At 40.2% G+C, this 18,413-nt stretch overlaps 1 protein-coding gene across 1 annotated transcript in view; it reads right to left on the bottom strand.

Annotated features, from left to right (window-relative positions):
• The window catches only part of ATP2A1 (ATPase sarcoplasmic/endoplasmic reticulum Ca2+ transporting 1), a 36,149-nt gene extending 26,285 nt beyond the window's left edge, over positions 1-9,864 (bottom strand). The window contains exons 1-5 of the mRNA XM_032236253.1: positions 9,678-9,864; positions 8,383-8,400; positions 7,449-7,531; positions 4,274-4,378; positions 3,146-3,284 (exon numbers count right to left, since the gene is read on the bottom strand). Of these exons, the coding sequence (XP_032092144.1) occupies positions 3,146-3,284; positions 4,274-4,378; positions 7,449-7,531; positions 8,383-8,400; positions 9,678-9,795 (463 nt within the window). The 5' untranslated portion in view covers positions 9,796-9,864. The remainder of the gene's footprint in view (positions 1-3,145; positions 3,285-4,273; positions 4,379-7,448; positions 7,532-8,382; positions 8,401-9,677) is intronic.
• Positions 9,865-18,413: the final 8,549 nt, after the last annotated feature.

Consider the following 18,413-nt stretch of genomic DNA (forward strand, 5'->3'; position numbering starts at 1 on the left):
AAAAGAAAAAGCAAAGAGCATAAACTATTCAGAGTTATCAATGAGCTGCAGAGCCTCCTCAGAATTTTATGTTTGTTAAATTCTTTCCTACAGACATTCAAGGATTTTGACTTAACACACACTCTCTGTCTCTTTGGTAATACATATTTATTACCAATTATTGAATTGCCTCCTACCATATATATAGACGCCAAATGCACAGGGGACTGACTACAAGTTCGATACATTTAAGAAGAAATTTAGGGAAATGAATCCCCGCCTTATGCAATTCTTGAAGACACAAGAACATTGTGTCCTTCCTTGGCATTCGGTCACTGAGGCACATGAAAGAAGGTGATAAAATCATGAATGACAGTTGGGCCAGACAAGAGCTATTCAGCGTCCTATTTAAGAACAGGGCATCTATGTATAGAAAGTTTCCCCTTTTGAGTAATTAGCATGAGAAATCAAAACAGGGAAATTTTGTCACCTTCAAACCCTGCTTATAAGATTCCCTGGGATCACTGGGCAGTAGCCGCTAAGAGCTAGGGTGCTAGGCAAGGTGAATCTTTGGTGGTGTTCTTGAAAATGTCACCAAACCTTCTGACACAGATAGTTTATTGATCAAAATATATATTAGGATTTTTTTAATAAGCACATTTTTAAGGATGTGAGCGGATCAAGGCAAAAAAAAAAAGCATGACCAAGGAACTGGGTTTTCAGTTTTAAAAAGAATGAGATGTGGGGGGGATTGAGAGTTTCTAGTTACCTCTCAGTTTTTGGAAGCTGACTTCCATGACAAAATATTTTGTGCAGCCACGTGTACACATGTATTATTTTATTGATATTTGAGCTGGAGTATTAATTTCCTGTTGGATTTTTAATTCTCCAGGACAAATTGGTGTGGGATGGGACCAGGGTGGGGAGGCAGTGATCATATTTTAAAGGGAATGGCTCAAATAGAACGGCTTTAGTTTCTAAAATGAGAGAGGGAGTGGCTTGTTGTGGCCCATCAACTGTTAGCAGCCAGCATATTTCCTGTTCAGTTGTCATGATGTCTTGCATTCTACTTAAATTAACAAATCCTTTCAAAATTTACACTTAAATGTATAGACTCAAAAGAGAAAAAAACATTTCCTCTTCACACTTTGCCTTATTTGCTATGGATAAGTGGGAGAGTATGAGTTTTATGTAAAGTCTGTACTTTTTAAAAAAATTTTGGCAATGCAGTATTTCTCTTTTTTTAGGCACACAGAAGAAACTATTCCTTAGTGTGAATGTGTGACAAAAAGAAAAAGCAAGAAGCTACAAGACCTCATGAGGGGGACTGCTCCATCCCATGGATTGTTGGATGGGTGGGTGGGTGGGTGAGTGGGTGGGTGGCTGCCCTTTATATTTTGGAAACACTTGTGCAACTGGTCCCAAGAGTAAATGATCTCCAAATTAAATTAATTTAGAAAGAAGGAGGGCATGATCTGGCTGCTGGCCCAGCTCTGCGGGCAGCTGTTATCCAGTAAGTGCAGCTGAAGGGGATTCCTCAGGGCTCTGCTTTCACTGCTCCCCCTACAGCCCTCACTCTCCATGGGGACTGTCTGTTCCCAAAACATCCCTCTCGCCTCTATTCCAGGGTCAAGACAGGGCAACCCAAGGAGTAAACAAGCTCCATGATGGAGGGGTCTTGTTCAGATTTTGCTGAAGCAGCATCTGCAGAACTTCCTGCAGATTTGAGGCTGAAGAAAAACACTATCTAACCCAAATAAAAATAGCTACTCTTCTCCTGAAGAGTGGGGGGGGGGTTTAGAGTGGGTAGTCAATAATACAATTTATAACAGGAAGTATTTACAGTAGAAATAGACATTGTCAGAACATTTCTTTTTCACATACTGGAAATTCAAAACAAGGTCAGTTTCTTCCTTTAATTCATTCATGGTTGATATTCACTCAATTAATTTGATAAATTCTGAAATTTCCCTAAAAGAATTAGATCTCAGTTTAATCATTTCTACTGTAATAGAAGCATTCTTGACTTCACTGAGGGCGTTTTTCCTGGGGCTAAGTTAAACTGCTCTCTACCATCCTTAACTGCAGAAATAAACCAGCACATAATTGCTGCTCAGTCTTGCCAGGCCTCAATCTGCCTAAGCTGCCTCTGTTTCAAGTCACTGCGGCCACTTTAGTTCCTTCCAAAAATTATGGATAACAAAACCCGACAGATTTGACCTACCTAGAAGCTAACTTTGAGCAGCATTAGAATAAGAGTTAAATGCTACTTCAATGCCATTATAACTAAGGGTTACTTAAGCCTGTCTTCTTTGTGCGTTGGGGACAAAATGATGGCTATATCGTTAGGTAACAGCAAATAAAAGATATAATCAGGGTGTTTTGTGTCCTGGTTAGGTGCAAGTGAAAATGACCTTTATTTATTTTGGCTCACAGAGAATAATGTCTTCTTTGCTACGTATTCCAGCTATAATTCCTCTGCTTATCTAATAATGGATTGATCCCTGCTTAATGCTAAATATCTTTGCAAATCAATTGTTTCACAAAATAATGCTTCTTTATCACTATTCGGTCTTTCGGCCAACCCTGTTCAAGTTGAGGCAACCTGTTCGATTAATAGAAGACAGAAATGCTATGTCAGTGTCAACAATTGCTTCGGTTTAACAAACTCGGAAGCATTTTTAAATCCTCAGGTGGAGATCGGAGGCAGAGCTCTTGGCAACTGCTCTTTAGAGAGAAGTATAGCTGTAGATGATTGTCACTAGAGAATCATACTATCCTTATCTGGAGAATATATGTCCTCTACAAAAGAAAGCAGTAGAGAATACTGGGATACCCCTTCGACTTAATTGACCTTGACCCTACTCTGTCAAGGAGTAGGTATTGGGGTGAGAGGAGAATACTGTCTTCTAGAGCAGTAGCTCCAGAAATATCTAAGCATTTTGAATGTCACTGCTAACGGTATCTGTCATCTTCAGTCGCCTCATTTCTAATAGCTTAAGTTGGGAGCTTGAGCTTCTTAGGGATTTAAAGATTATGGAAGAGAACTTGTGGTATCCAAACTGACTCTGGTGCTCATTCTATGTTTAGTCTTCTTTGCCCTGGGGAATCCCCATGACCTTTAATGCTTTCCCCTCCCCCTCCACCCACCACCACCTGCACTTACCTGCCACCTCTGCAATGTCGCCAGGGACTATGTCTTTGGCCTTTATTCTCTGTACCGCCTTCCTGTCAGATCGATAGACCTTGCCCATTTCAGGTTCATACTCCTTTAGGGCCTCAATGGCATTCTCAGCATTTCGTTCCTGCAAGGAGAAGGGCCCCACTCAGAGTTAAGATGCCCTCTTGATGCTTTCAATTACCACTCGGGGCCCCTCAGCAATGCAAGAAAGCAAGCTGAAAAAGGTGAGCCAGTAAAGATCTAAACTCCTACTCCATTAAGCCTTGATATTTTGACACCCTGCAATTTGCTGAAAGAACTTTCATGCTCTCCGAGATTGACTAGGTTAGAGTACAGCAATCTCCTCATGATAGCAGTCAGATAATATTCATAAGGTCCATCTGAAGAACAAAATATATATTAAGCCATCTTGTAGTGCATTTAGAGCATCATGGAGATACCTTCATGTGCTAAAGAGGGCTTCTCACCTTACATTAAATCAGAATGTGATTTGTTGGCTCTGGTTTGGTGTGGCTTGTGAACTTTATGCTTTAAAGTTGGCAACTTTAAGATGTGTGGATTTCACGTCCTTGTGAGTTGAAGTCCACACCTCAAAGTTGCCAAGTTTGAAAAAATACTGCTTTAAAGCATGATTTGTTTGCTTATTTATTGTGTTTATCAACAACCTTTCATTTATGAGTCCAAAGAGGCATGTAGAGGGCTCTCTCCTAAATTTTCCTACAGAACAACTTCCTGAGATAGGTTGGTTAATATAGAGGATTGGTCTAAAGTACATAGGGAGCTTCTATAATTGACTAGACGACTACAATCTCTTGATGCCTGTGCAATATCTGAATTAACCCTAGGGATCTGGATCTGAAGGGACAAAGGGGATTTGAGGTGTGCAGGATACTTATATTTTACCCATTAGTAACTTGTAATGGCAGAGGTTCCTTTCTCCGAGCTCATGGTTTTTTTCAATTCCAGCAAAAGAGGCATTTTATTTAAAGGCAGCTGACAGATACATGTGCATTCACACATGTTTCAAATCACCTTTTCCTTTGGAGTCTGGATTACCTCACACACCTGCATCCACCAAACTATAATGAAACAAAACATGATTAGTTTGTTTACCTGCCATACTCCAACAATGGCATTGGCAATCAGGATCAATAGGATGACAAATGGTTCCACAAATGCGGTGACAGTTTCTTCACCCTCTTCAAACCATGCCAGTACCTGTAAACAAACAGATATACATAGTTGTAGAGGAGAGGAGAGCGAATACTGTTAATCTTCTACTTCTCTCTCACTCAGATATGATTCTTGTTCATTTTCCAGTCAGGAATCCTAAATCCCAGCCCTACCTCTCTTTTCTCCTTCTGAAATGCCATTTACTTTTTAATTCTCCTTGAACATGCCATTTGAAAACAGCTGAAGCCAGCCTGCATTTTGCATTGGCACAAAAATGAAGCCTGTCAGTCAGTCTCCATGAAACTTGATAACACCAGCACGAAGGGCTCCTGCTGCTGTGTGTGTGTGTGTTCATGTGTGTGCATGCACGTGCATGCGTGCATGCGCATGGATGTTGCACAATTGTGTAGGCAGGGGCAAGTGTGTAACTATGCATAGCTTGAGATGTGAAAGGAAGGTATGTGCTGCGCACAATTGCAATGAAGCATTTACAAGGTTTCACACTGCCCCCTGCTAGTGAGAGCTGTGTCTGACAGGGTTTCTATTAGAGGAACAGAGCCTGGTGCAAATATATACCTCATGCTGTTTGAAATACTTGTGGGAAAGGGACATAATTGTTAGAAGGATTATCGTCAATTAACAGTAGAAATGTGCTTTATAATGCTTGATTGTTTCCCAGAGTTATCTCAAAGTTCTTTCTCTTTGTTTCCAGGTCCAAATTCAACACTTAATATTCAAAACAAACCTGCTTCTTACTGGCTTCATTCTAAATAACTGCAATCCTAAAAATTAGAAGCACTATGTACATTTCCAGATTAGTTTCTATTTAATGAAGCTTCAGGAGTGGAAAAGCATGACAGACAGTGGGAAAAAGGTAACACTAAAGACATATTCTTTCATCAACTGCAGAGGAGATAAGTGTAGATGTGTGCCAAAGATAAAATGCATCTCGTTTAGGGCCAGTTCAGCATCTCAAAAGTGTGTTTTGCAATCGTTCTCTGAGAGAGAAGAATTCAACCAAACTACCTAAATCCTGAAACTTGTAGCCAAATACGTCTCGAAACCATGGTGAAGACAGTGCTATTTCCAATGTGACCTTGATTTTATTTATACTGTCTGTCCTATTTTTCAATGATAATACAATCCCAAAGCAGATGTTCAGAAGGCCCATAATACTTATGTCCTGCAGAGCTCGGGGAAAGAAAATTAGGAAACAGACAGAACAGTTTGGTTGACTGGCTGTTTTTTGGTCAAGGAAATGCCAATATTCCTGGGCTGAGAATGAAATGTTGAACCACACAGAGACATGAAAACCAGGCTGCAAATTATGACCTTTTCTGAGACCTCCTGTTGCTGAGCCTAGCCATGTGCTCTTGAAAGATCTAATATCACGATCTGAGGAGGCTGCATCTCAAGTGTCAGGAAACTGGGCAGAAGCACAACAGGCTACGATGAGCTTCTGGGTGCTGAAATAAGGAAAATCTCAGCTTCTTGTGCTTGGGTTTGCTGTATTATACAAATGGCAGGGAGTTTGTGGTTTCTATGAACCTGAGAGCATTCATTTTTAAACAGAAATGTACAGGTCAAGTATATGCTTTTTCTAGACCGAATCAATGTATTCATTATAGTAGAAGTACAATTATACAATAAGCTTATCAAAGAACTCTGAGATGGTCAAACTGACTTTTTTGATCAGAGAAAGCACAATGTCTATATGTATTGCTATTTGGAAATCCCTATGGATTCTTGACTCTGAGCTTATGGTTATGGTTTTGATGATTAAAGTGAATCAATTATAGAAAGAAGAAAGTCTAATCATAGACTAAAAGATAAATGTGTAATTTTAATAAGTACAATTATTTCACACTGTACTGTAATAAGTTTACAACTCTTGTGAAGAAGCCACTTCTTTGCATGTTTTTTCTTTTCTCTTTTTTTCCTTTCTTGCACTTTTAGGTTTTTTTTTCCTGATTTATTTCTTTTTTTTCTTATTTTATGTTAATTGGTATTAGTTTTTAGTTTATGTTGGTTTTTAGCCTCCTTTTCAAAACTTTTTATAAAATTATGTATTTAAAAAGGGGAAAAATAGTACACATTGTTTTCTGAGATTTTGCTCAGAAGGAAATGGTTTTGTAAAATATTTGAAAATGGCCAAATAAAACACGGTGCCTGCTTTTAATCATCAAGGAGCTAAAATAAAATGGTGAGCAGATAAATTAGCTCAATTTACTTCCTGATTGTTACACAAAAGGAAGTCAGATTTTAGTTCTAAGAAAAAGAATGTCCTGATTGAATTAAACATCTATAAGTACTCCAAATGTTGAAAAAGAATTGGTGAGGAAAAACACATTGAAGATGCTCAGGTGCAAAGTTTTCATTTACGTGTATTGCCTACTTTGCCAATGAAAATAATTTCACCTCTGTATCCTGACTCAAATTAAGCCTTAGTTAATCTCTACCTTTGAAGTTAAAGAGAATTATTAAATACGGCATTACAGTTATTTCTGAAGACTAAACTCTGGCCCTGGTGATCAACCAAGCTTGGACCCTGCAACATTATCCTGTTATCCATGTATATTTGCCTTCATTTGAGAGTTATTTCTTCCCACCCAGCTAATTCACCAATTTGTTGACACTGATTACCAATAGAAGATAATATCTGTGACTCAGAGTTGAACTGTGAAGTCCTTGGTGCTGTGTGAACTTGGTGGTTTGCTGGTAGACATTTCCAATGAGGCAACATCATTAGTTAGAGAGCGTGTTGGGTTTGCTATCTGTTTATATACACTAGCTTGCCCACACCAGTTATAAACAGGGAGTAAACCCCACACTCACTCTGACTGATAATGTTGCCTTGTTGGGTAATGAAATGTCTATGGTACAAGCAAACTACCAAATTCAGAGAGCACTAAGAACTCCACTCATTACAATCTAAAATCAATCCAATACCGGGGTGTTTCTAACACAGGATGGCATCCCCAGAGAGCATGTTTGCAGTCATCGCTTGCCCATGAAACAGCTTCTTTCCCATTCTGCCCCCCAAATGGTTGCTTCTCCTCTTCAGCCCTCTGTGGATTTCCCAAGTTTCCTCAGTTACAAGGCCAGTGTCACTTACGAAAGAGATGCAGGCTGCGAGCAGGAGAATTCGCACAAGCAAGTCTTCAAATTGTTCCACCACCAGCTCCCATATAGTTTTGCCTGATAAGCAAGAAAGGGTGGCATGAAAGGCACAAAGGAGACAGAGACTGCAGAGATGGGGTGGGGGAAGTCAGCCTGCCTCCCCCGCAAAAAAAAATATATCAAGAAAGCAATGGGCTGCGAGGAAAGAGAGAAGGGATAGCGGGCCTGCACACATCTATGATAGACTTTTTCAACAGGTTCCAGCTGTTATGCTTGGGGAAATTGTAGGTTCTTCTCTGCAAGTCTGGCTATGAGTTAACAAAAGCTCCATAGCAATTATTAACCTGGAGAAATGGCAGCGTATACAAACCTTGTTTTTTTTTTACTCTTGCCTTTTCCCAATTGATCTGTTTCCTAAAACAGAGGTCTTTGTTTCATCCAAAAAATGTTTGTGTGTTGGCGGGGAGGGGGTTAGCAAGCAGCCTCCATTACTTGATCAATAACATTTCAAAGAACCAAGCTATCTTTTATCACAGCTATGCCTCTTACAAGCTTTGAATTAGTTCTAAGGCCCAAGAAAGGGGAAATGGGTGCTGGGGTGATACATGGCAAATCAGAACATGGATCTGAATAGAACAACATATAGCTTGGCGGAGGCATAATTTGGCATCTGATTGGTCAAAGGAAGAGCTCCATGGCTACGGATCATGATGGAACATGATGGAAATGATTGGGACAAACCAGGTGGCAATTCACAGGTTAGCCTGAGATTTTATTTCTAAATAGAAAGTTTGAGGTCCCATCTGGAGACCCAATAGCCACCGAATGAGTGTTATGGTCTGTAGGAGTCATATGGGCCATGCTCATTCAAGGTCGAGGGTTTTTTTTTCCCTTCCTAACACTTATGTATAATCTTTTTTAGGACTCACCTTCTTCAGCTGGGAGTTCTGGGGTTCGGAGACAACATGTTGAGAGAGGAAAAGAAAAAGAAAGAAAAGCTTGTCAGGGTTATTGCTAGTATGACTTTTGCTGAGTGGTAAAGCAAAGGTGGCAACAGAGAAAGCGAAACTATTCTGGATTTACAAAGAAGTTGGTTCCGCCCATGAAGTTTAAGGTGAATTTTCAGTGTCATAAGCGGACAGTTAGAAAGAAAGAAGTTATATGATCATTCTTAGGTTTAGAGAGCAATTGTGAGTTGGATATGGACATCTCTGCAGAAATGAGTATGCTTTTCAATGACTTCATTAAAACTTTGTAAGCCACGGCCAAAGTGATTGCAAAATTGGTTTGAGCATAGGAAATCTTTGGAGGTAGGACAAGGAGACAGGAAGGAACAGGTCATTTAGAGCAGTTACAAACTTGTGCATGTCCCATAAAATAGCACATCACACATTTCCAACCCCCTCTGATAAAATTCTTGTTATAATCCCAGTCCACCGAGGAATCCAGAACTTTTGACCTTACCCCATGTATTTGAGGGACATTATAAAATTTGGAAATCGGACTATCCTCTCAATTATCTGCATATTTGGCAGCATGATATGTCCACTCCTCACAAAACAAGCTTCTCCAGATCCACCCACTCAGCAGCATCACAACCAACCATTATATTTTGTTCCCCAAAGACATATCTTCTCAAATCTTCTCAGCATCTAACTAGCTCACTTTGCTGGCCGTGTAATATCAGTGTTTCTCTTTTGTTTCAACCTCCCGGCTGCTCCTACAAGTTGCCATCAGCAATTTTGATATCTCGTTCATACCAAAGGGAATTTACTGAGTTATTCTTAGCAAAGCAGCAGCAGCTGCCCTGTCCCAGCATGACTATCTCCCCCCTCACCCCGCAACTTTGCAATAGTCAATTTTCCCTCTTGTGCTTTGCTTCTACCTTCATTCTTATTCCCCTTCCATGGCCAACTTTAGACTCTGCTAGAACATCTCCATCACCTCCTTCCCGCTTTCCAATAAGTACGTGACTATTTTTCTTTGATAATAGTTGATTCCTCCTCTTTTACTTCTACTTATTGCTTCTGTCCTTCCTTACATTTTAGAATCCATGTCCCTCCATCTCTGTGCATCTCTGGTTGGATTGCTTTCTTTGCTTCTCATATCTATGTTGCTCTGCACATCCTTTCAGCTCTCTGGCTCTCCAGTTCCCCTGCCTTTGTGCATCCTGGCACCTGGCCAAGTGGGTACCAAAAGGGTTGTTATTTTAGAAAGCACTTACCGTTGGGTCCATATTTTTCCATATGCCTTTTCACCTGCTCAGGAGAGAGGCCTGTATGCTCACTTACTCCAAAGTAAGCCAGGCATTCTTCTCCTGTTTTGGCATGGGCGTTTTCCATTTTTGCCCTACCGCACCTGTCCTCTTGTGTGTTTAAAGCTGCTTCCCACTTCTTCGGGCTTGGCCTGCTTCTGCTGTTCCCCTGCTGTGTGTTTAATGGAGTGTCACTCGTGCCCCCGTGGAGTTCCTCCTCTTTCTCAGCAGACCATGGTCCTTGGAGCACTGTATCCAACGATGGAGGGAAAGCCCGATGACCTGTCCTTGAACAGAAGCCTTCGCCAAACTCTGAGGCTGGCACACGTCCTTATGAGGCAGCCTGGGGACCAGATCCTTGGACATTCTCCGTGGGCCCTCATTGGGTGGCCGGTGCTGACATCACTTCATCCACCAACTCACATATGGCCTTCTGCGGAGAGAAAGTATTTTTGCTGACTTGAAGGGAGAAGCCAGGAGGATGGTTGGCTTAGGATGGGGGGAGGAGGAGAGAGGAGGCTGAGTGTCCACAGACCCATGTGTCACTCAAATGCTTGCCTGTTCCTTTCAAGAGTTCTCACCCTAGCTTCCCCCTCCTGCCTCCTACAGATTTAGGGTTTATTTCTGTCACTTGTCGTTTGTAATGAAGATACACAGAGAAGTGGGCTGCCCTCATTCCCATATATGCAACTAAATCAATCTTTGCCTTGTCTCTCTTATTTGCATAGACTTTAAATATTATTTAATAATCATCACATGTGCATTTTACATATGTATCATAAGTATATAATTTTAGGGTTTTTTCCTCCCTCTTTTTTTCACTCTGTAAATTTTTCTTTGTTGGACCTATCATCCCACTCTCCCAGTTTGCAATCTCTGACAGCAACCAAACAGATGACCAAGAGAGATTCACAAGCTGAAGAGGTCCTGTCACTTGTCTTTGATATCTGCTACTAGCTCTAAGCATGATTTTTGCACTTCTAGCAATCATGGCTTATGGCCACAATTCCATGACCAATTGTTGCTTTTACAAGCCCTTTAAAGTACACTCTATTGCAATTTCTTGCAGCAACGGACTCTCTGGTGTTATTTTTTTTTATTATTCATTGTACAAAAAAACACCCACCTGAAATTATCACAGTGGCATAGGTATTCAGACCCCTTCACTTGGTACTTTGTTGAAGCACTTTTGGTAACAATTAAAGTCTTGAGAGTTTTTGGGTATGACATGACAAGCTTTGCACACCTGGATTCGGGGATTTTCTGCCATTCTTCCTTGCAAATCCTCTCAAGCTCAGTGAGGTGGGATAGCGACTGTTGGTGGACAGCCATTTTCAGGTCCCTCCAGAGATGTTCAATAGAGGCTCTTGCTCTGGCTGGGCCACTCTAGGAAATTCAGAACTGTTCCTAAGCCACTTCTGTGTCGTCTTGGCTGTGTGCTTAGCATAGTTGTCATGTTGGAAAGTGAATCTTCAGCCCAGTCTGAGGTTCTGAGCTCTATGTTTTCACTGAGGATATCCCTGTACTTTGTTCTATTCAGCTTTCCCCCAACCTTGTCCAATCTCCCAGTCCCTGCTGCTGAAAAACACCCACACACATGATGCTGCCACCCACATGCTTCACTGTTGGGATCATACTGGACAGGTGATAAGCGGTGCCTGGTTTGCTCCAGATATAACGTTTAGAATTGAGGCCAAATAGTACAATCTTGGTTTCATCAGACCAGAGAATCTTGTTCCTCACATTCTGAGAGTCCTTCAGGTGCTTTTTTGCAAAGTGGAAGTGGAATTTCATGTGTTTTGCACTTAGGAGAGGCTTCCATCTAGCCACTCTGCCATAAAGCACAGATTGGTGGAGGGTTGAAATGATGGTTGTCCCTCTGGAATTTTGCCCCATCTCCACACAGGATCTCTGGAACTCAGTCCGAGCAACCATCAGGTTCTTAGTCACTTTTCTTACTAAGGCCCTTCTCCCCCAACCAGGTCTGACCAGCTCTTGGAAGACTCCTGGTTATGACAAACTTCTTCCATTTGAGAATTATGGAGGCCACTTAGTGCACTTCAATGCAGGAACCTTCCTCAAATCAAAGGAGCTCTATAGGCAGTTCCTTTGACCTCATGGCTTTTGCTCTGCTACAGTATGCATTGTCAGCTGTGAGGGCCTGTATAGAGAGGAATGTGCCTTTCCAAATCATGTCCAACCAATTAAATTTACCACAGATCAACTCCAAACAAGGTGTAGAAACGTGTCAGCAATAATCAAGAGAAATGGGGGCCATCAGACCTAAATTTCAAGTATTGTTGCAAAGGGTTTGAATACCTATGCCTATGTAATATTTCAGGGTTTGTTTGTTTTTTAATAAATTTATAGACATTTCCAAACTTCTGTTTTCACTTTGTCATTATATGGTATTGGATGTAGATTAATGAGAAAATAAGTGAATTTCAACAACCATGAAATCAGGCTGCAGCATAACAAAATTGACAAACGTGAAGGTGGCTTGAATACTTTCTGAATGCCCTATGAATCTCTTGCTTCAAGGAAATATATTATTTAAAATTAATAGAAAATTGCATTCATAACTGATTAGACATGATAAATTACAGCTTGATCAAAATAGACAGGTTTTATTTACTTCAGACTTTATTTGGGATCCAAACTTTTTCAATATTAGTATGAATATTTGTAAGGATATCAAAAGGTATCCATCCACTATATGGATATATACTCTGTTGAAATATTAAGCTATCATAATATTGAGGGCAGTAGTGAAGAGAGATCTTTTCCCATCCCTTTAATTCTGAAGCTTTTTACAGAGATGTGAGATCATCTTCTTTTAAGTAATTTTATTAAGAATATTAAACAGATAAAATGTGCACACACACACACACACACACACACACAAATTTCCATCAAAATACCACAAAACATGAGAAAAAAATATACCAGCAAGTATATTCAGCATTAACAACTTATCACTATTTCTTAAAATAAAAAGCCAATTAGATCTTCATCCCATGCCTCCTAGGTCCTTGCATATAATGAAGTTGTCATTTAGTTGTGTTCATAAGAAATTGTCTGAATTGAGTGCAGATAATATGTGGATGGTTACACAATCTGAAGTGAAACATTAAACATGGTAAACAGATTAAATAAATGTAATGACTAAAATTAACGCATTGGGAGTTCTTTTGACTTTTCTTCCCACGAGGAAAGAAGGACAAGACTCAGATTCTCTAGAAAGTATTTGGATACCATTGGACAACTGCCTTCCAAGAAACATGCAAATTCCACCATTATTTGAAATACAAGGGTTATGAGAAGATGTTTGAAATGAAATGTCATAGGATTAGGGATAGAAGGACAACCATGTGTTCTACTTTACAAAGAGTGATCCTCAATTTAACCTCTTTTATCTGAAATTTTCTACTTCAAATCTAAAAGCATTGGAGAAGGAAATTGCACTGACCTCCTCGTACTGAGACAACCCCATCCAAAGTATGATTCAGGCTGGAGGAATGGTGACAGATGACAGAACTTGCAGAGATGGCAACATTGATTTTTTCCCCCTCTGAGTAAAGACAACTACATCTGTTAATGACTGGAAATTTTTTATGGACTTTTGAATGAAAACAGGAAAACAATAAACCTGTGATTTATGGATTTGACTATTAGAAAATGAGAATATGGAAAAAAGTGAGCCATGATATAACTGCAGAGGTGATAAAATATAAACATCAAGATTCAAAGAATGCTTTTGGTGTTGCCAACGAACCAGAGGGAAGGGAAGGGGGAGATGGAACGTAAGCTTCAGACATCAAGATAAGCATAAGAGCCAAGGACACTTCAGCAGGTATTTATCAAAGTCAAAGACTTTTCTCATAACAATACAATGAGATTCAATTGGACAATGTGACCTGCCCTAATGGGGGAGGGAGAATCCTATACTTGATCATGTGGGTTTGCGCAAGAATTAGCTAGATCTGGTTTTGCCCTCATCAGTGCCAAAATGATGTACTCAATAAAGTTGTGCATTAAGAGATTGGATCGTCTCGATTGTGCCTGCTTTGGTTGGGTTTGTCAGTCAGAATATTGACAATAAATCTATAGTTGCTATAACAAAAGATAGGAGTGACTTCTTTATATATTTTTTCTTTTCTTTATTTACTTATCACCTTTTCTTTCCTTTTCTTTAAAAAAATATGAATTGCTTTTACTCTGTTAAATATGTTATCCAAGAAAATTAATTTTTAAAAAGTATAACTCAAGCTTTACAATGCTCAATTTATTCAATAGTATTTTTCTTCACACCTCCCAGTTGGTAGACATCTGGTTTTAATAGGGATGGAGGGGATGATTGTCACAAGTTTACTGACGGCAAGAGATTTTGTCGCAGCTTTTGAAAGACTCTGTTTCAAGATAAGGAACCGGAAAAAGAAGAGAAAGCAAAGGACTTGAAGTGCCTATCAACAACTAATGCCTGAATAGGCAAGTGAGCCATTCCAGGAAGTCTTATTCTTCCCAGTAGGGTTAAACATGTCATTGTTGCCTTAAATCTAATAATTATTTATAAATTTGCCTATAAATGATCACATGCAAATTTGAGGCAGGCATATGTCCCAGTTTATCCCATGAAGGTGTATTATTCTTACCAGCAGCCAAGCCAAAATTGGGGTTAAATGCCTCAGAAATCTGAGCAAGTGGAAAGAGTCCATTTTTCCAAAGTGTCTTAACTTAGTCTTTGGGTAAAGGGAGATGGGAAAAGAGAACATCTCTTTTTCCTCCTTCTCCTTCTTTTATATTAATCACAACAACTTTCAGTTCTTTAGCCATTGTTGTTCTTCATTCATACTGACTTCATCCCCAAAATTTGGGATGTCGTAATTTATCAGTATAGTATATGTGCCAATCCAATCACTGTGGCTTTTTTGTAATTGACAGAGGGAAAATTTTGTCAATGCGCAGATTTTCTAAGTGTTACCCAAGGCCTTTTGATATGGCACCCAATATGCTGATAATCATTAGGACTACCATTTCCATTTTTTATTATTTAATGTAGTAATACATTAATAATTGTTAATTGTAATTTTATGTATTATGATTCCTTGCACAATCAACCAGGCATTTAGACTGGATTTGGCATTTTTATCCACAGGTGGCAGAGGCAGATTGTGTTTGTTAATATTAAAGGTATCGTCACAAAATGTAAGCTGTTCCAGATAAAGCTGTAATTGACTGGTGGTGATTTTGTCAATGCTGCTGATGTTCGAAAGGCATTACAAATATTTTGGTTGCAACCTAGGCACCTATTACTATTGGTATTATTATGATTTTTAAAAAGAGCCCCTGCGTTTTATATTTATAAAGAAGTCACGTGTTTTTGCCAAGATATAAACCCAGGAGTGATAGATAGAGCTCCCTTCACTCATCAAGTAAAGAGGTGTTGAATGTGTCTGGGTAGAATATCTAAAGGCTTGATGAGGGAGGAGGAGAAGCGGAGAAGCAAGAAAGGATCTTCCATTCGGAAAGGATTTCCAAACTGGCAACGAGTGAGAAGAATAAGAAGAACAATTGAAACCATCATAAACCAGTAAAGTGGGATGTTATCTTCCAAGAGAAATATTCCTCTTCAAATTTGATAAGATTTCTGTGTGACAGAGAGCTAATCATGATCTGTGGATACCCCTGAAAGTCAAGAGTAGGAAGGGCTGAACGGAACACTGTTTGATTACATCTGATCAAAAGTAAGATAGGCAATTATCAATCCAAATCCAGGAATTTTAAAAAGTCATTAATATAGCCACAGAAAGAGAGACAAAAAAAGTCAAATCAAGCATGACATGCAGAAAAAAAAAGATGGATTTCAATCACATGGTCCTGGCTGACATTTTTGATTCCTTGGCGAACATCCCTAAAAAATAACATTTAGGTTTTGCTTTTATAAACCTAACTGCTCAGGTTTATAAAATCCTAAATCTAACTCCTCAAGCCAAATTCCACTAGCGTTACAATCAGGAATAAAGTTACAGTTCTTGCAATGCACAATAGCCTTTTCTACCCAGGATCCTAGGCAACAAATCCTGCAAGGAAGCATCCAGCACAATAAGGCCTACTACGGTAAGTGACACTTAACAGTTTCCCTAAGTCCAGCTTAAATGGTGAACAGGATGCCTGGCTTCACTTTATCTGCATGTATGCATCTTAGCCATCCTACCGTCTGCCAGTTAATTGAAATTGCTCTTCGTAGCAAAGGGCAAATTTAGGTTCAATTTTTAAGAACCTGAAAAAGTTCTAATTTCAGTTTCTCTGCATTAAATCATGTGTAAACATGAAGAATTTTAAGCTCTTTAGACTTCCCACAGTTGTCCTATACTTAACAGTAACTAGATGGCCCTCTCTACCTCTTGCACCAACATGTCCCTGATGAAATTTCTTTTTAATGTCGTTCTCAAGACGTCAGCTTCATCTCATCCCTAACCCTCCCCAAGGGGCTCAAAGTCATCCTTAGCTGCTCTAGTGTTAATGTAGTGTCTCTGATTATGTGGCCGTTGCTTTGTGTGCGTTGCTTTGTGGGCATGGCAGGGGAAGGATCCTGCAAAGTCCCCATTCCCTCCCCACCCCACCCCACTAACCTGCTTTCCAGCTCCATTCTCCCGTTCAGGGCAACAAAATAAGATCAGCGGGGAGCCAGCGGGGCGGGGCCAGTCTATTTGCCTGTTCTCTGAACTATTCAAAATTTCCACTACCAGTTCTCCAGAACCTGTCAGAACTGGCTGAATACCACTTCTGGTTTCCCCCCTTAATCAGACCAGCCTTAGCAGTTTTGCCACAGACACAACTTGACACAATTTGCCTGGCACCTAGTTGTGTATTCCCTCGATGCCGCGTTACAAAGCCCTTCTGTTTTTCCTCCTCTACTCAGGACTTCTCCAGATCAATCCCTGGTTTAAAGACCTGGATCAGCCTGAATAGCCACTCACCCTGGGGACAGCCAGGGAGGGTGTTATAGCACAATAGAGGAGAGAGTCAGGTTTTTCTCTGCTCTTCCCACATCTGTCAGCTGATGTTCAGGTTGTCTATGAACATAGCATTGAGGCTCTCCTGGAGCAGCATTACACTTCTGTCCAAAAGGAGCTTGCTAATCTTTTGTTTGGCACAAATGTTTTGTGTGGGTGCATTCTCAGAGAGACCCGTGATCAGCTGGTATTTCAACTAACTGCAGCACAAAACATGCCCTGGCCACGTTTGTTTCTTCTGATGTGTCCTCATGACACAGCCTTCCTCACATCTCCAACTCAGAGATGAGGCAAGCTTCATTCATCTTTAAGTTGAACCAGTGTTAAAGAAATATATTCCTCCCTTAGTTCAAGGTCATTCCCAAGGTGGGGCAAAATGTGTGGTGGGAGATTGAATAGCTAAATTTTAGGGGTCCTTGGTGCTTTCTGAACTTTGTTGGTTTCTTGCAGTCATTTCACTATCTAAATTAGGATAATGATTTCAACCTAAATATTCCTCTATGGAAGAGACATCTCTGAAAGTTTTTTTTAAAAAACAGCAAAAAAGAAAGTTATTTAGTTATTTAGCATATGGCAAAAGGAGAAAGTAATTTGGAACAACAGTCTTGTCTCCCTGCCAAGATGTATGGGCCTAAGTTTCCAATACATATATGCAGATATACAAGCACACACATATATTCCAATGTGTATTTACATGGGAAAGAATACAAGTCTAGCCCATGCATTCTTGCCACTTGCTAAGACAACTTCACCCCCAAAGGCATGCAACTGGGAACTTCCTTTTCCCTCCATTTAGAACCAGTGCTATGATCACTATCTGAATTTACTTCTGTGTTCCTGAACATTTAAACTGAATCTCCCCAGTACTAATGGTTGCATGATTGCTGATGATGAAGCAGGCATTCCACTCAAGAACATCTCAACTTGGCACTGCTAGAATGGAAACAAGGGAATCTTGTTGGGCAATAAAGCCTCTACCCCTTTTTGCTGGGCATCTGAAAGTAGTCCATTGCTGCTTCGTACCCAGATGCTATGTGATTCCTCAGAACATTCAATCCTTTGACCTATGAACACCAAATCCTTGTCCGCGTATGATATGGGGTAGTAAAGGAGGAGGTAGGGTTTCTTGGTAGGTGCTTCAGTAACATGCCTTGCTTTGACCTTAGGTTGAACCCCAGCCAAATCCAAACCTGGCTAGCAGTTAGCACAGCTTCTATATCTTTTGGGACCATAAGAGGCCAGATCTTCTTCTCTTTCTACATCAGCCTTTTTGAGCTGGGTTCCCTGGCCCATAATTCTCTTCAGCCTCAAAAGAAACACAAGGTTGGGGAAGGGGCAGGATATAAGCATCACAGCAGGCCAAGTGGAAATCCTCAGCGGTGACAGAATAACAGAGTGTGAAGGGACCTTGGAGGTCTTCTAATCCAACACCCTGCTGAAGCAGGAAGTCCTATACCTTTACAGACAAATGGTTGTCCAATCTCTTCTTAAAAACCTCTAGTGTTGAAGCACACACAACTTCTGGAGGCAAGTCCATTGATTAATAATTCGAACTGTCAGGCAACTTCTCCTTAGTTCTAGGTTGCTTTGTTTCCATCCATTGCTTCTTGTTCTGCCTTCAGGTACTTTGAAGAACAGATTGACCCTCTCATCTTTGTGGCAGTCCCTTCGACATTGGAATACTGCTATC

The sequence above is a fragment of the Thamnophis elegans genome, chromosome Z (genome assembly GCF_009769535.1).
Source record: "Thamnophis elegans isolate rThaEle1 chromosome Z, rThaEle1.pri, whole genome shotgun sequence".
Taxonomy (NCBI): domain Eukaryota; kingdom Metazoa; phylum Chordata; class Lepidosauria; order Squamata; family Colubridae; genus Thamnophis; species Thamnophis elegans.